The following is a 15,865-nucleotide window of genomic DNA, read 5'->3' as shown; positions in this document are numbered from 1 at the left end:
GTTCTGCCACAATATCAGGGAAAGCCTTAATAAACTGGGTAGCTCAGCCCAGTGGGTGGTATACCAGTATACCAGACAGAGTGAAGGTGGAGGAAAAGTCAATTGAACTCAGGTATTCACACCCAGGGATACAGATGGAGCCAAATTTCCTTTTAAGCTCCTAATTGTAAATGCTGGCTATCCACCCCCTTGATCCCTCCCATTTCTGTTTGTAGTCCCACCTGGCAATTGCGTAACCCTGAGGGAGAGTCATTGCAGCGTCCGGCATAGAATCCTCACTATGCCACATCTTTGTAAGGAAGATTATCTCCTGGTGCTTTTCCTCCAGAAATGTAAACCGCTCAAGGCTGTGTCTCGAAAGCGATCTGCAGTTAATCAGATACATCTGTGACTGTTGGCCATTTACTTTCCTTCCATCTGGCTTGAGCCCATTATCAGATGATTTTGAATTAGCCATATTAAGCTTACACCCCCCACAGGTAAGGTTGACATTGCTCTTATCAATGGTATGGGAGCATGCTGTGCCTACCGGCCGATTCAATAGCCACAATTCCCCTGCCAAATAACTTACCCTCCTCCTCATGACAAGAGGAGGGGTTCCGGCTCCTGGCCCTGGCCCCGGCCCCGTCCGGGCAGAGATGGCCTTTCCTTTGGTGCGCATTCAGCGCGTCAGCGGTGCGCCTGCTGAGCACGTTCCAGCTCCGGTGCTCATTAAGTAGCTGTTAATATTAGCAGCAAAGTAACAGCATTTTGTGCAAACAGCAAAATGCAACCAGACCTGTCTGCACGTCCGTGCTCCGGTGCTCATCAAGTAGCCAGGCAGTAGTTAGGTTAGACACCAGAGTGCTAAGCAATATGGCACCTGTGATTGTCTACAACAGAAAGTTTGGCACTAAAGACGGCAAAACCCCCAGTATCTTAAGCCTCTGAATCTCTTTTGACCCCTCACCCCCACCTGGTACATAAAGTGTATAAGGTAGAATTTAAAAGGTAAAAGCGATATAAACAGTTTTAACCAAAACTGTAATATTAGCAGCAAAGTAACAGCATTTTATGCAGACAGCAAAATGCATCCTGATATGTCTGTGCGACCGCACCCGGTGCCCATCAAGTGGCCTCGCCAGAGCTAGACACTAGAGCGCTAACCAATATGGCACCTGTGATTGTCAACAACAGGATGTTTGGCACTACACACGGCCAAACAAAACCCCTGTTTCCAAAGCATCTGAATATGTTTTGACCCCTCTCCCACACCAACTAAGTGCATAAAACCAATTTAAAACAAGCATTTGCAATGCAATAGGTCTCGCATTAGGAAAGTTTGAGCTATTGGTATTGTAAATGGCAAAGTTTTTATTTATGTTTCTTTTTTTTTAAATAGCTAAATTAATAGCTTCGTCATTTACAATGCCAATAGTTATAACTTTCGCAAATGTGATACCTATAGCATTTGTAATGCAATATGTTTTGTATTTACAAACCGCGAGAGGACAAAAAAAAGCTCCGGACCACCGCCTCCTCCCAGGCCTTCAAAAGGGACCTCAAAGTTCTCCTCCTCCAGAGACACCTCCAAAAGTAATTCACGTCCTCTTGCTATTTGTGAGGAAGACTTCCCACTACTGATAATTTCTACTTTCCATGACCATGGAAGTGCCTTCCCAGTGTATGCCTGTGATTGGAGGGTCTGCCTTTTTGCAGTATTTTCCATGTACTGGTGTTCGGTGCCCTTTTGTAACATGCACACACCACTCTGCCCTTGCAACACACGGCTGCTACCTCTCACATGTCTTTGCCTTTGATACTTGCACAAGTGCCACCTTGCCCATGTAACGCTTGTTCCTGAGCCTGAGTGTCTAGCACTTATTGCAGGACTATACCTCTAATTATACTCTGTTTTCTCTTATAACTGCACACTTGTCACTTTCATTTCCTCTTGTGCACTTTTGACTACCTCATGTATTTTGGTTGCTCACAATTTTTACTCAAGTATTTTGTTTGCTCACGATTGTCACTATTACCTTTACTACCTCATGTATTTTGGTTGCTCACAATTTTTACTCAAGTATTTTGTTTGCTCACGATTGTCACTATTACCTTTACTACCTCATGTATTTTTGGTTGCTCATAGTTTTTACTACCTCATATATTTTGTTTGCTCACAATTGTCACTATTACCTTATGTAAGTAACGTATGTTTTTGCAACCTGTTCTTTTGTAATGTTTCTCATTATGTTTCCTTTCTGTTCCTAATGTGAAGCGCTCTGACGCCTTCGGGTAAAGTCCGCGCTATATACAAATGCATAAATACATAAATAAATAAATACCGCCTTCGGGTAAAGTCCGCGCTATATAAAAATGCATAAATACATAAATAAATAAATACCGCCTTCGGGTAAAGTCCGCGCTATATAAAAATGCATAAATAAATAAATAAATACCGCAAATCAAACATCCTCGTCACTCTGCCGGCCTGCGACCAGGAAGTCAGGCAGGCCGGCGCGACAACCGGAAACAAGAAGTAGGAGGGCGGGAGCCTACCCCGCCTCCCACGGAAGAGCCGCGATTGTTTGGAGCACCGGAGCAGGCAGGAGCCTACCCTGCGCCCTGGTGCCGAAGGAGGGAAGAAGAGTCCTGCTGCCGGGCCCTGCAGCTGAGGAGAGCCGCCGCACGAAGGAAGCCGGTGAGTGGGTTGCTGAGCTGCGGGGGGGAGGGGGGGGAAGCATGTGTGTGCGCGCGCGCGTGCGGGGTGGGCGGGCTGTGTATGTGTGTGTGCCGAGTGGATGACGACCAGCCGCCTGAAACTGAACTCGGACAAGACGGAGGTCCTCATCCTGGGCTCTTCACCCTCCGCCTGGGACGACTCCTGGTGGCCCCCCGCCCTGGGCACCGCACCCAAACCGACAGACCATGCACGCAACCTGGGCTTCATCCTGGACTCCTCCCTCTCCATGACCAGGCAAGTCAACAACGTCTCCTCGGCGTGCTTCAACATCCTACGCATGCTACGGAAGATCTTCTGGTGGATCCCCACCGAGACCAGGAAGACCGTCACCCAGGCCCTCGTCACTAGCCGACTGGACTACGGCAACGCCCTCTACGCCGGTACCACCGCCAAGCTCCAGAAGAGACTCCAGCGGATCCAGAACGCCTCAGCCAGACTCATCCTCGACATCCCACGAACCAGCCACATCTCCGGACATCTGAGAGACCTTCACTGGCTCCCCGTCAACAAAAGAATCACCTTCCGCCTCCTCACCTACGCACACAAAGCCCTACACGACCAAGGCCCAAGCTACCTCAACAGCCGAATCAACTTCTACGCTCCCAAACGCCACCTCCGATCAGCCAACCACGCCCTCGCCGCCGTCCCCCGCATCCGAAGAGCGACTACAGGAGGAAGGTCCTTCTCCTACCTGGCCGCCAAGACCTGGAACTCCCTCCCGACCGACCTGCGCCTGACCCAAGACCATCTCTCCTTCAGGAAGAAGCTGAAGACCTGGCTGTTCGAGCAGTAGCGGCACCCCCCCTCCCCCAGCGCCTTGAGACCCTACGGGTATGTAGTGCGCTCTATAAATGTCATTGATTGATTGATTGATTGATTGATTGTGCGTGCGTGCGTGCGTGCGTGTGTGTGTGTATGTGTCTTGGAGTGCGCGTGTGTGACTGTGGGGGAGGGGGTGTGTGTGTGAGCGAGTGTCTGTCTGCGCACGCATGTGTACGGCGCGGGACACGACGTGCGCGTTCGCGCACACGAATCCAGGAAAAAAAGCTCGTACACCCTCTTGTCCTCCTTCCCCCCAGACTGATCGCTATACGTCTCCAGCTGGACACATGCATCCTTGCGGATGCATTTTGCCAGCGAGACCCAAAAAGGTGAAAGTGATGTAAACTGTTTTAACCAAAACGGTAATATTTGCAGCAAAGTAACAGGGTTTGTGCAAACAGCAAAATGCAACCTGATATGTCTGGATGCTATTATGGAACAAAGACAGAAAGACAGTTTCTGAGAACATCACACACAGAGTACACTGGAAATGTAACAAATTGAATAGAATGTTACCAGAATCATTGGCAAGTTCTGGAAGAGTTGTGAGGAGGTTTGGGCGTTTAATCATGAATTGTTAATTATGATAAGATCAACTTTTAGTGGAGAAGGGAAACCTTTCCCAACTATTAAACTGAAAGTTAAGAAACTCGATGGCTTGAGACCTTTCGAAAGCTTCACGTCATGAATGTTATTCTTAATAATCAACAAAGAAAGTGGAACGGTATAGGACTGGCCATAGCCTGTGGAGTAATACTGTGGTACTCGAACATATTAACGTACTAAGAATGGATAAAAAGGAGTATTAATGCAGCAGTCTTCAAAAAGATGATAAACCAAGTGAAGGAAGGGTCACAAAGGTAGTGTTTAAACATTATTATTACTTTTAATAAATTATATTCTTAAATCTGTCCACATCCTTCTTTTTGCAATGTATTCACAGGAACTGATATTCAGAGTGAGAATATTGTAGATTTCAAATTTATCTTCATATTCCGGTTGTTATTGAATTGCTCATGTACTGAGGTAAACGTTTGTAGCTAATTAAAGGTTACAGCAGAATCTGTTTTGATGAGAATAATCCCCGAACCACTCCTTCCACTTCACTATGCCCGTCATACCAATATCCTGCCCGGTAACTATTTTTTTATTTGTTTTTGTACTTGTGTGTCATTTTGTGGGTCTATTTTGTTGACATTTTTAATGCAACTATTACCTGACTGGGTGTCCACTGTTGCCTGAGATGCAGATATTTTATTGAGAGGGCTACACTACAGTGAGGCGGGTTTTGCTAAATTTCAAGAGTTTTCTGGCTGTATTCTGATATATCCTCTTCTTCTCCTGCTTCAGATCTAAAGCTTCTTTCCCTAACTCATGGCCAGGGTCTGATTCTTCACAGAGAAGAAATACTGGTATATTCCCATGTAAAACAAGTTCCTTTACTGACCAGGGTCAAGGCACTGTCTGCAGAGTTACCGGAGAGCGAGGACGCCTACACGGAAGAGCTCTACGTGCAGAGGAACTCTGTTTATGGTAGTCAGACCTTACACATCTTCTTAGGGGCTACCTGACCCACATAAGAATTTGGTGCCACTGCACACAGGTGATCAAGGGTGCAGTGGCAGGACTGAGTATATTTGAAATATACCAAATATATCAAATGTGTCTCCATGGGGAGAAGATTTACTTGTCTAATTCCAGGTCAACTTACATTCGTAAAAGTACATACATTGGGGGTATCAAGGGGTCAGATTTACTATTCTAATTGGGCAAAAGGCATACTCTGAAGGGGTCAAATGATATAAACGTTTAAAGTATGTGAATAAAAACTTTTTTTAAACCTACATTTCAATTAAAAATAAATTTTTTTCAACAAATCCTTAAAATAAATATTTATGAATGTCAGAATTTCTAAGCTATTCAAACTATTAAATAAAACATTTTTAAAATAAACAATATCCCTAAAACTCCACCATAAAACACATAAACAAAAATATAGGGTACAATGTGTGAAACTTTGATATTATTGTAAAACACACAAAAAAGTGGCCTTCAATATTTGTGGTCGCTGTATTATTGTAGTCACAATATTTTGACCACAATTTTATTGTCTATTTTTTAATCAACTATGTATGTGGAATGCCTTTATAGAAAATACGCAAGGGCCACACTTCTCAACTAAACTTTGTGTTGATGGATAGCCCAACTAAGGGTTCATATGATGTCTATATTTAACCTCTGATTAAGACATTTTCCTGCTAGGTAATTGAGCATTTGGGTTGATGGCCACACAACTTGCAAGGAAATCCACACACTAGAGGGGACAGTAATGACCTTGATCTCTCAGGTTATCTGTTTCTTTCCGGCACTGAACCAGCCCTCTTCAGCTTTCAATCGGAAGTAGAACTCTTCACCAGGTTCAGTGTGATTATGAAAACATAATACTCTCCACAATCGAATGTCCTTATGTAGTTGTTCGCAAACACTGATAAACTACCATAGAAAAATCACTCCACTGCATCTCTCATATGAAGGGGATCACCTCTGCCCTAAGTCAAGTGAAGAATTTGAAAGTACAGTAGGTAAAATATGCTAAAGCAGCAGCCAGCACTTTTTATAATGACAAAATGCTTATATGAGAAATCCCAAAAGATAATGGATTAATTTGGAACACTCTAGCAACCAAACCACGTTCTATAGTCTCCTGCTTAGGAGCCTATTGTCATACAATTAGAGTTTAGCACCTGGTGTGTGAAACTGTTGCAAACTTTTGTTCTGTTTGTACCATTAGGAGGTGATGCCATTCCAAATCTACCGCCTGCTGCCTGAAGACAGATGCATGAAACTTCTGTTTAAAAAATGACTGTCCCATCTATTCGTCTTATCACTTAAAGTGATTCCCCAATCCTGAAAAGGATGGGCTTGCATCATGCAAATGCTATACTGTCATCTTGCCACTGCAGCAGTTTGGCACTGTTCATACCTAAGATGCTGCCCAGATCCTGTCCGCCATCAAACAATCCTTTATCTCCATTGATGTCAAGGGTGTCAGATTGTATATGTTACTGCTGGCCCTGTCCATCACCTCAGTCATCAATGCCTCAATTGCAGTGGAAAGAGTTCACCACAAACACAGACATGCCATTTTTGCACCCAATCTGAAGAAGTCTGCCCTAAACTTGACATGGTGGCCAATTTCACACATGTTCCGCACTATCAATCATGCCATGCCAACTATCAATCATGCACTACATTATTTGACCAAGGAGCGGGCCTTCAGATGCTAGCAACCTTGCAATTTTCTTTCTACTTAATATCCCCAGCCATCTTGGTTACTTAGAGCCGACTTTCCTTTCCTAACTATGGATGGCAACTAGCGTCTAAATCTATGTGAATAACTCCTATCTCCAAGGGAGCAGGACATTGGCATGTGAATCCCCTTCTCCGTTTTTGAAAAGCATGTTGAAGTTTCTTTAAAAGGTCAGGGAAGCACGTCTGACAAATTTGTTGATCATGAGTAACAAAAAAAACTAAGAAATTAAAAAACAAAATTGTGTGCTATGCATATTTCGGGTATGACACTGAAAGGTTGAGGTGACCCATCGTCTAATCTGTTTCTCATGTTTTCACAGGAAAACTCCATCGGCAAAAGGTCTTTCAGCCATACCTGCAAAAAACTCAGCCAAACCAAAACGGCCATCTTCCCGAAGCAGATGTAACAACCTGACTGACATTGCAAACTTAATAGTGCATGGCACTTGCAAGAAAATCATTGTTATGGTAGGAGCCGGAATCAGTACTGCTAGTGGAATACCAGACTTCAGGTAAGGCTGAAAATTGGATTACTGACCGAATACCAGAAACAAAAATATTGTGGTGACAGAATATAGTGTCGGAAATATCGAGGACCAAAATATCTAGACGGTATCTGCAAATAGGTAGGTATAGATTTACTATTCTTAACTCCACATCTGCATACCTTGAAGATATACATATAAATGTATAGATTTGTTGTTATATATAGTAAAACTTTGCTTACCTATAGAAACTTACCTTCACAGTATTTTTGTCCCTGATATTCTCACCACAATATTTTGTCCCACTATATTTTTGTTCCCGATATTCTGTCTAAACACCAGGCTGAAAAATACAATAAGAGACAGGTTTACAAGTAATTTATTATTGACTCAATAAATGATCTGTCCTATTTTGCATCTGATATGACAATGGAGGAAACACTTAAATGCTTGTTGAAATTGTTTAGCAAAAGCTGAAACCTTGAATTAACCCGGCTCCTATTAGGTGAAAGAAAGAGTAGTTTGGCCTTGCCTGATTATATTTCTAAATAGACAGATGGATGAACTACAGATATCTGAAACTGCCACGATTAGCAAAAAAAGAAAACAGCAGTCACTTAAATACGTGATTTGAATTAAAAATACACTTAGCAGCAAGACAAAGGAAATGCTAAAAATGTTTTTGGTCGAGCCAGCGCGCTTGCGCTGCTCTGCGAGACTTGTTGTCCTGGAGTACGGAGGATAAGCCCCGCCCCCTCCCTGTTCATATTTTTCATTGGCTTGCGTCTTTGTCCTTTGTAAATGCTGGATTCTGATAGGCTTGTTATCCCTCCTTAGTACCACCTTGTCTTCAATTGTCACCTCCCATGGCGACTGGCTCCTTTACTTCGGCTGTTACACAGTTTGTGTTTTTAAGTCTGTGAGCACAGTATTCTTTAACAAGTGTCTCTACATGCAGGCATGACGTGCGCTGCTTCAGCTGGTTAGCTAACGCAGCCCTCACAGAGAGCTCCGTGTCCTGCAGACGGAGATTACTGTGTTTTGCTGAGCACCCCGCAAACCTGAATCCCCTGTTTCTCCTCATCTTCACTTTAACCCCCTCTCTCCTCCTTGGTGCCCCTTTTGTGTTCGCTGTCTCCCTCGCCAGAGCACCCCTTTCTCTCTCGTTGTCCCGCCAACTCTGTAGTTGCATTCTGTCTATGCCTTTGTAATATTCTGGGTATATTAGTCACCATTTTTCAATTCCTCACTGTTCCCTTCTTTTCTCTTTAGCTCTCTAACCATCTGTCTGCTTTCTCTTTCGATGCCCTTCCTCTTTCACACTATCTCGTGCTCAGCCTTCTGTTCTTTCTCTTCCCGTAACTTTGCCTCGCCTCTCCTCTTTCTCTTCTTCTCTCAATTTACGTCTTTCACTTTTTGTTTTCTCTTCTTTTCACCGTTATCGTCCACCCCTTTCTCCTTGTCCCATCGCCTTTATCTTCATTTTACTTTCCCTTACTCACCCCTTTCTTTGTATTCTATAGACTCTACCTTATATGTTTAATCCTCACGTCCCCATGTCTTCTTAGCCCCTCTCACTCCTCATTCCTTTCAGCCTTCGCTCTCCACCGTCACCTATTCTTTTCTTTAACCCGTCTCTTTTCTTCTCTTACGACGTTCTTTACCTCTCAGTTGCCTTTTCCCTTTTGTCAATCTCCTCATTATCATCTTATCATCATTTCCCGTTCTGTCTTCGTTTCCTTTCCTTTTATCCCCATATCATTATCCTGCACTTTTCTCCACTTTCATATTTCTCTATCACATTCTACTGAATTTAACCTCTCCTTTTTTTCAACATCCATCTTTTCATACTTCCTCGTTCTTTTCCATTCACTTTTCCTTTAGCCTCTTTCTTATTTTCAAATGTATTCATCTCTCTTCCTCTGTTTCTCCCTCAACGTTTCTAACTTCGCTGTACTTTCTGACATTCTTTTGCAGCACTTGTCTCATTTTGTGACCTTTTCAGCCTCTTCCCTGTTTCATCTCTCTCTTATTCTCCTATCTCTTCCTTCTGTTCTCGACATCTTTCTTTGTTTCCACCCCTCTGTCTTGTCTTCTGCGCTACATCTCTTGCTCTCCGGTTACCCCCCTGTGTCTCACTTCTCTTCTCTTATACTTTTCTATTTTCTCTCCCCTTCTCATTATCTCCTCTCTCGTTTCTCGTGGTTTCACATCTTCCCTTCCTGTAATTTATCATTTTGTTCCGCTTTCTTTGTCTTTTTTCTGTCTCTTTACGTTCAGTCTTTTCTGAGCCTCACCTGTCTTTCTCTTTTATTGTATGTAATAAATCTCCCCAATCTACTTGATCGCCCTAGCTCTGAATTCACTTATCTATGCTCTGCCACCCTTCCCTCCTACTTCCATTCCCCTCATGGTCAGCGACTAGCTGCCGCCTCCCCCCCAATCCGGCACCCAACACCCAGGAACGTGGACACGAGACGTGTTTTACTTTTTGGAAGGCGGGCGCTAGTCGCCCGGCCGTATTTATTAAAGTATGAAATTAAAAAAGGTTTTAATTGCATAATCAACAATGAATACAAAAATCAGCAGGACATTCAGTTATACAATTGTTATCAACAAGTTTGAGAGCCTGACCTTAACAAAACTCTAATACATGTTGTTCCTAGCTTAAACTAAACATCCTACACTTGATTTTTGTACATTTCTGGCCATATGGCAGGGTCACTACCGGTGTCAGGTCCTACAAGCTGCGCCTCCCCCCTCGAAGTGCGCATGCGCAGTGTTACCCCGGGAGTTGCCCGGTCTACGCCCTAAACTCCATTTACCCACTAAAGGAGGGCCCTTACTCTGCGCCGGTGGCGTCATGAGTCCACGCGCGCGGGGTGGCTACCAGCCTAAGGAAAGCGTGAACTACTCCTACCCCCGCTCCTTTGCATATTACCTTGCCCCTGGAGTACTGGGAGTGGCCCGCAGGCCCCTCCCCCCGGGCGGGAACCTCCATAGGATGATGCCCGCCCCCTCAGACCTCAAATATGTGCTCACCGATAATGACCTTACCGCATGCCCCATACCTAATAAATACGACGACCTATGGAAAAATTCTAAAGGACAGCTACACTGGCTAATAAATAACAGTATCAACGTATAACTAAAAGGGAAAAAGGCCTAACGACACATGGCATTAAATTACAATTCGGTTCACTCATGTTTCTCAAAATAACAATATCAACGTATAGCTACAAAGGGAAAAAAGGCCTAAAGACACATAGCTTCAGATACAGTTCACTTCACATCTTTTTGCTACAAAGGGGAAAAAATTCCTAAACAACAGATCACAAAATACACCAACAGCCCACTCTCTCCCGTGGTCCGTACCTTCGAAACTTATCATTAAACCGGACATAACACTGCTTCAAACTTTGTACCAAGGGATGGTGGGTGGGAAAACAAAGAAGCCCTGAACGCGGGGCACAACGTTCAGCGAGGGAGCGTCCAGGGACAAGGGGGTCTCCTGGGCGCTCCCTACCTCTTATTCCCGAGGGGCCGGATGGCCCCTCCTATCGCCCGCCCCCCCTGACCCGGAACCACTACATTGAATCCGGGTCAGGAGGGCCGCCGGCCAATCGGCGGTGGGCCGCACCCCCAGGGCACGCCCCCACCGTCGAATGACCACGAGGGAAAAGGGGGGGCGACGGTCGCCGCGCCGCCATGCGTGCGGGGGGCCGAGGGCCCCCCCTTTTCACATGGTCAGCGACTAGCTGCCGCCTCCCCCCCAATCCGGCACCCAACACCCAGGAACGTGGACACGAGACGTGTTTTACTTTTTGGAAGGCGGGCGCTAGTCGCCCGGCCGTATTTATTAAAGTATGAAATTAAAAAAGGTTTTAATTGCATAATCAACAATGAATACAAAAATCAGCAGGACATTCAGTTATACAATTGTTATCAACAAGTTTGAGAGCCTGACCTTAACAAAACTCTAATACATGTTGTTCCTAGCTTAAACTAAACATCCTACACTTGATTTTTGTACATTTCTGGCCATATGGCAGGGTCACTACCGGTGTCAGGTCCTACAAGCTGCGCCTCCCCCCTCGAAGTGCGCATGCGCAGTGTTACCCCGGGAGTTGCCCGGTCTACGCCCTAAACTCCATTTACCCACTAAAGGAGGGCCCTTACTCTGCGCCGGTGGCGTCATGAGTCCACGCGCGCGGGGTGGCTACCAGCCTAAGGAAAGCGTGAACTACTCCTACCCGCGCTCCTTTGCATATTACCTTGCCCCTGGAGTACTGGGAGTGGCCCGCAGGCCCCTCCCCCCGGGCGGGAACCTCCATAGGATGATGCCCGCCCCCTCAGACCTCAAATATGTGCTCACCGATAATGACCTTACCGCCACAGGCCAGCATTGTTAACCGACGATCTGGCCTCCCCCTCTAGCCCCTGCCTAAGGACACCCTCCTCCTCTCAAAGCCCTCTAGCCAAGCCCAGATATTGTCAGACCATAGGACATTACCCTCCTCTGTCAAATGAACCCCGTCCTTCAAGTAATACTTGTGACCCCAGATGCACCCATGAGGTATTGACTGTAACAAGGGGGTTCGAAACAACCTATCCAACCGTGTGTTGATCCTCTTTACCGAGTGATTCAACGCCCTGACCGAATGACCCCCCCGCCACTGAAGTCGAGGTATGAGTTGTGACCATACTAGTGTGCACCCGGGGCAGGTCCTAGCTATCCAACCCGCCGTTGAGATAATCTCCTCAATCAAGATGCGCCTGCCCAGTGTTGCCAAATCATTCTCCCCAAGGTGAAGTATCACCACTGACGGTGGAGACTGCTGGCGTGCTAACAGCCCTTGGAAGAATCCCCTAAACTCGTGAAGACATAACCCCCCTCTGCCAAAGAATGTGATGTCCAACCCTAGTTGTGCCGCCCTTTTCCTCTTGTCACCTGACAGGAAGACACATTCTGCTCGCTTCACATATGAATGACCAACAATCCAGACATTGTTCTTCATTGTTTCCTGTTCGCCGCTCCGTGCCGATGAATATTGGCGGTGCCCGACGACAAATTCCTCCCCTGCGTAACAGGTCTGAGAAACTGTAAGAGAGCGGAAAGAGACCAGGCGTGAGTGACAAGTAATCATAGCATGTCAATCCGAACATAACGTTTATAGCATTCTGAAGACCATCTCCCAATTGTCTTCACTCTTTCCACCGGGAGGCCCCCCGCCACCGCCTCAGTTGCTGCCCCAATCCTGAAGGAATGAGAGCCAAAATCTCTAGGGTCAAGACCTGCTTTCTTAACCCCCATTTCGAACACTCTCCTGAATTGATACCTGGTCAAGGGGCTCCCGTCGGCGTGACAGAGCAATGCCCTGCCCGCTGAACCTACCAATAGTCCGAGGAGTGATTCTACGTGCCTCACCGGGCAGCACGGGTTGGCGGGGGCCCGTTGCAGAACTATGGTGTGACCCCTAGCTTCTTGGTCGGTTTTTGATTTCTGGATAGTCACCCACATGGTGTCACCCCTTATTGTCACCCCAGCCTTTTGCAGGCCGCCTAGTAGGTCTGACTTGGAACCTGTCACAAGTTCGCTAATTCTCAGCGCCCCATAGAATGCCAGGGAGAATGCCGCCTTAAAAAGAAGCACCTCCCACTCCGAGTTACAAACAGTCTCCAGCGTGCCCAGTAAGGCTGTTAGCCGGGCCAACCCAATGGGCTTCCTCTTATCCTTCTGGTGTCCCTGAATACGGCGCCATCCCCTTAAAGCCTTACGTATCATAAAGGTATTAGTGGGATCCCGGAAGCCCCTAGCTTGAGCGAAGAATGATACTGCTGCCCTATGTCTGGTCGCCGCTGCCACCGAGCGCCCCTCCTTGTGCATCCATTCTAAATAGGCTGCAAACCCATCCTCCTTCGCCCAAAGCACTTCCCACTGTGGCCCCAAGAAAGAACAATAAGACAGAAACGCCCCTTCGTAAGCCGTCTTGGTCCTGGGGGCTAGGCTAGCGACCACGAGGTCCTGTAATCTGGGGCACCAATCTGCCAAAGTACTGCTGGGAAGTGTGCTGGCGAGGGGTCTGCTGTGGGAAGATGTTCCCTGAAAACCTGCATTTTGAAGCGAGAAAGGGAGTCAGCCGCATTGTTTAAAACACCAGGGACATGTTTGGCTCTAAAATTAGCATTCAGTTTAAGGCACCGCAGAACAATTTCTTTGATCAGACGAAGTATGAAAGGACACCGCGCCCCCTGCTGGTTGATACATTCCACCACTGTCATGTTATCTGACCAAAACACCACTGATTGGTTACATAGGTGTTCGGGCCATACCATCAGTGCCACCCATATTGGGAAGAGTTCAAGGAAGCCAATGTTGCTGATCAGACCCCATGTCTTCCATTCTTCTGGCCATTGTTGAGCGACCCACCTGTTCCCTAGGATGGCGCCAAAGCCCACACTACCGGCCGCATCAGTCCATAGTCCCAACTCCGCCGATGTTGTGAGCGGGCCGGGCCAGACCACCCTACCGTTAAAATCCTCCAGGAATGCCATCCAAATAAGCATATCCTGGCGAACTTCAGACGATAGGCGCGTGCGGTGGTGCTTTTCCCTCAGCCCCCTCATCGCGTGGGCGATGGAGCGAGAGAAGGGGCGAGCCATTGGGATGATTCTCAGTGCGAAATTCAATTGCCCTACCACCTCCTGTAATTGCTGCAAAGTGACCTTCTCCTTCCGGAGGCATAACTGTAGCGATGTCTTGAATTTGCACACCTTGTCCTTAGGTAATCTAAAACATCTCTCCATTGAGTCAATCTCGATGCCAAGGAATTCTAAGCAGGTGGTCGGGCCCACCGTCTTCCCGGGCGCAAGCGGGACCCCAAAAGCCCGCATGAGCACGCAAAATTCCTGCAATGCCCGTGCGCACTCCTGAGATCCCGCTGTACCGAGGAAGAGGAAATCATCTAAGTAATGCATGACCCCTTGATGGCCCGTCACTTGTCTCATGGCCCATTCAAGAAAGGAACTAAACATCTCAAAGTAGGCGCAAGAAATAGAACAACCCATAGGCATGCATTTGTCCATGTAGAACCTATCCCCAAAGGTGAAACCTAAAAGATGTTGGTCCGCCGGGTGGACTGGGAGGAGGCGGAAGGCTGATTCTATGTCTGATTTCGCCATCAGCGCCCCGGGTCCCGTGGCCTGCAATAAGTTAACAGCCTGATCAAAAGAGGCGTACTTAACACTACAGATACCCTCGTCAATGGCATCATTCAGTGATGTCCCCCTGGGTGCTGACAGGTTATGAATCAATCTGAATTGCCCCTTCTCTTTCTTGGGGACAACACCCAGTGGGGAACACACAAAATTGGGTACTGGCACTTCAGAAAAAGGGCCAGCTATCCTGCCTAATGAAAGCTCCTTGTCAATTTTGGCGGCCACAACAGCCGGATTGTGTTTGACTGATAATTGATTTCTACAGTGCGCACTGCCTGTGTATTCCCCGGCCGGGATCCTAAAACCCTTAGAAAAACCTTCTTGAAGTAGGGTGGCCGATGTGTGGTCTGGGTATCTGTTCAACCATGGAATCATTGCCGCCACATCCACTGGTGTGGGGGGGCCTGACCTGTTTGAATTATACTGGCCTTCCCCTACCCCTCTGACCTGTGTTACCTTGCTTGGACCTACAGGTAGTTTCTGGATGGGAGGGGTGCCCACAGGAGGAACATGCATGTCTAAACTTACACGCGGCCCTTGTGCAGGTGCGCCTATTAAAATCCCAGCACACCCCTTTTTTCTCTGGCCCACCTGCCCTAAACTTCCCAGGTACCTCACTCGTTTGGGGGGGCCGAAAGGGCTGCTGCGGTCTAGTGAACATCTTGCCCGCACCGAACTGAGGGGGAGGTGCAGTATCGGAGAACTGTTTGTGCCACGCCATGGAATCTACCGTGTCCCATGGCAATGATCTGTTGAATTCCAATGCCTTCCTGAAATTGACATCATAACCCTTCCATGCTTCCCCAGAATACTGTTGACTCCACCCCACAATCCTGCTCGAGTAGCATGCCAATGCTGCCTGTAAATCTGGAGGACGCTCCGCTTTGACTGCAGTGAATACAGCCCATGCCTGCATCCAGTTGTTGAGATTTTCCTCAACCCTAAATCTAGTACACTGCGCCCTCCATTCACTTGGGAGCATCCACTCCTTCAGTGCTTTTGCCTGCTCCATTTCTCTATTATCTAACAACAAAGAATAAATGTAAACGTATTTATCCGCCCAAATCATCTCTTTCACAGCTAATGACACATGCTGAGCCAGATTCTCGCTCCTGGAAGGTACAACACCGTCCCCCAAGAGTGGCAATGCCACTTCCTTACCAAGTGTGGGCACCGGGGGCGGCTGCCCATTCAATCCGTCCAGCTGGGGAACACTTGGACCTGCAAGGGGAGAAGATACTGGCAAGACAACACTGTTGGCGACCGCCGCCAATCTGATTTTTTCCACAAACTTCGCCGCTTCTGC

At 46.9% G+C, this 15,865-nt stretch overlaps 1 protein-coding gene across 1 annotated transcript in view; it reads left to right on the top strand.

Moving 5' to 3' along the window:
- LOC144812334 (NAD-dependent protein deacetylase sirtuin-3-like) overlaps positions 1–15,865 on the top strand; it is a 401,094-nt gene that overhangs the window by 328,708 nt on the left and 56,521 nt on the right. Inside the window, exon 3 of the mRNA XM_078673929.1 lies at positions 7,177–7,368. Within this exon, the coding sequence (XP_078530055.1) occupies positions 7,177–7,368 (192 nt within the window). The remainder of the gene's footprint in view (positions 1–7,176; positions 7,369–15,865) is intronic.

Source organism: Lissotriton helveticus, chromosome 1_1, assembly GCF_964261635.1.
Source record: "Lissotriton helveticus chromosome 1_1, aLisHel1.1, whole genome shotgun sequence".
Classification (NCBI taxonomy): domain Eukaryota; kingdom Metazoa; phylum Chordata; class Amphibia; order Caudata; family Salamandridae; genus Lissotriton; species Lissotriton helveticus.
This window is presented reverse-complemented; position numbering and strand designations above follow the sequence as displayed.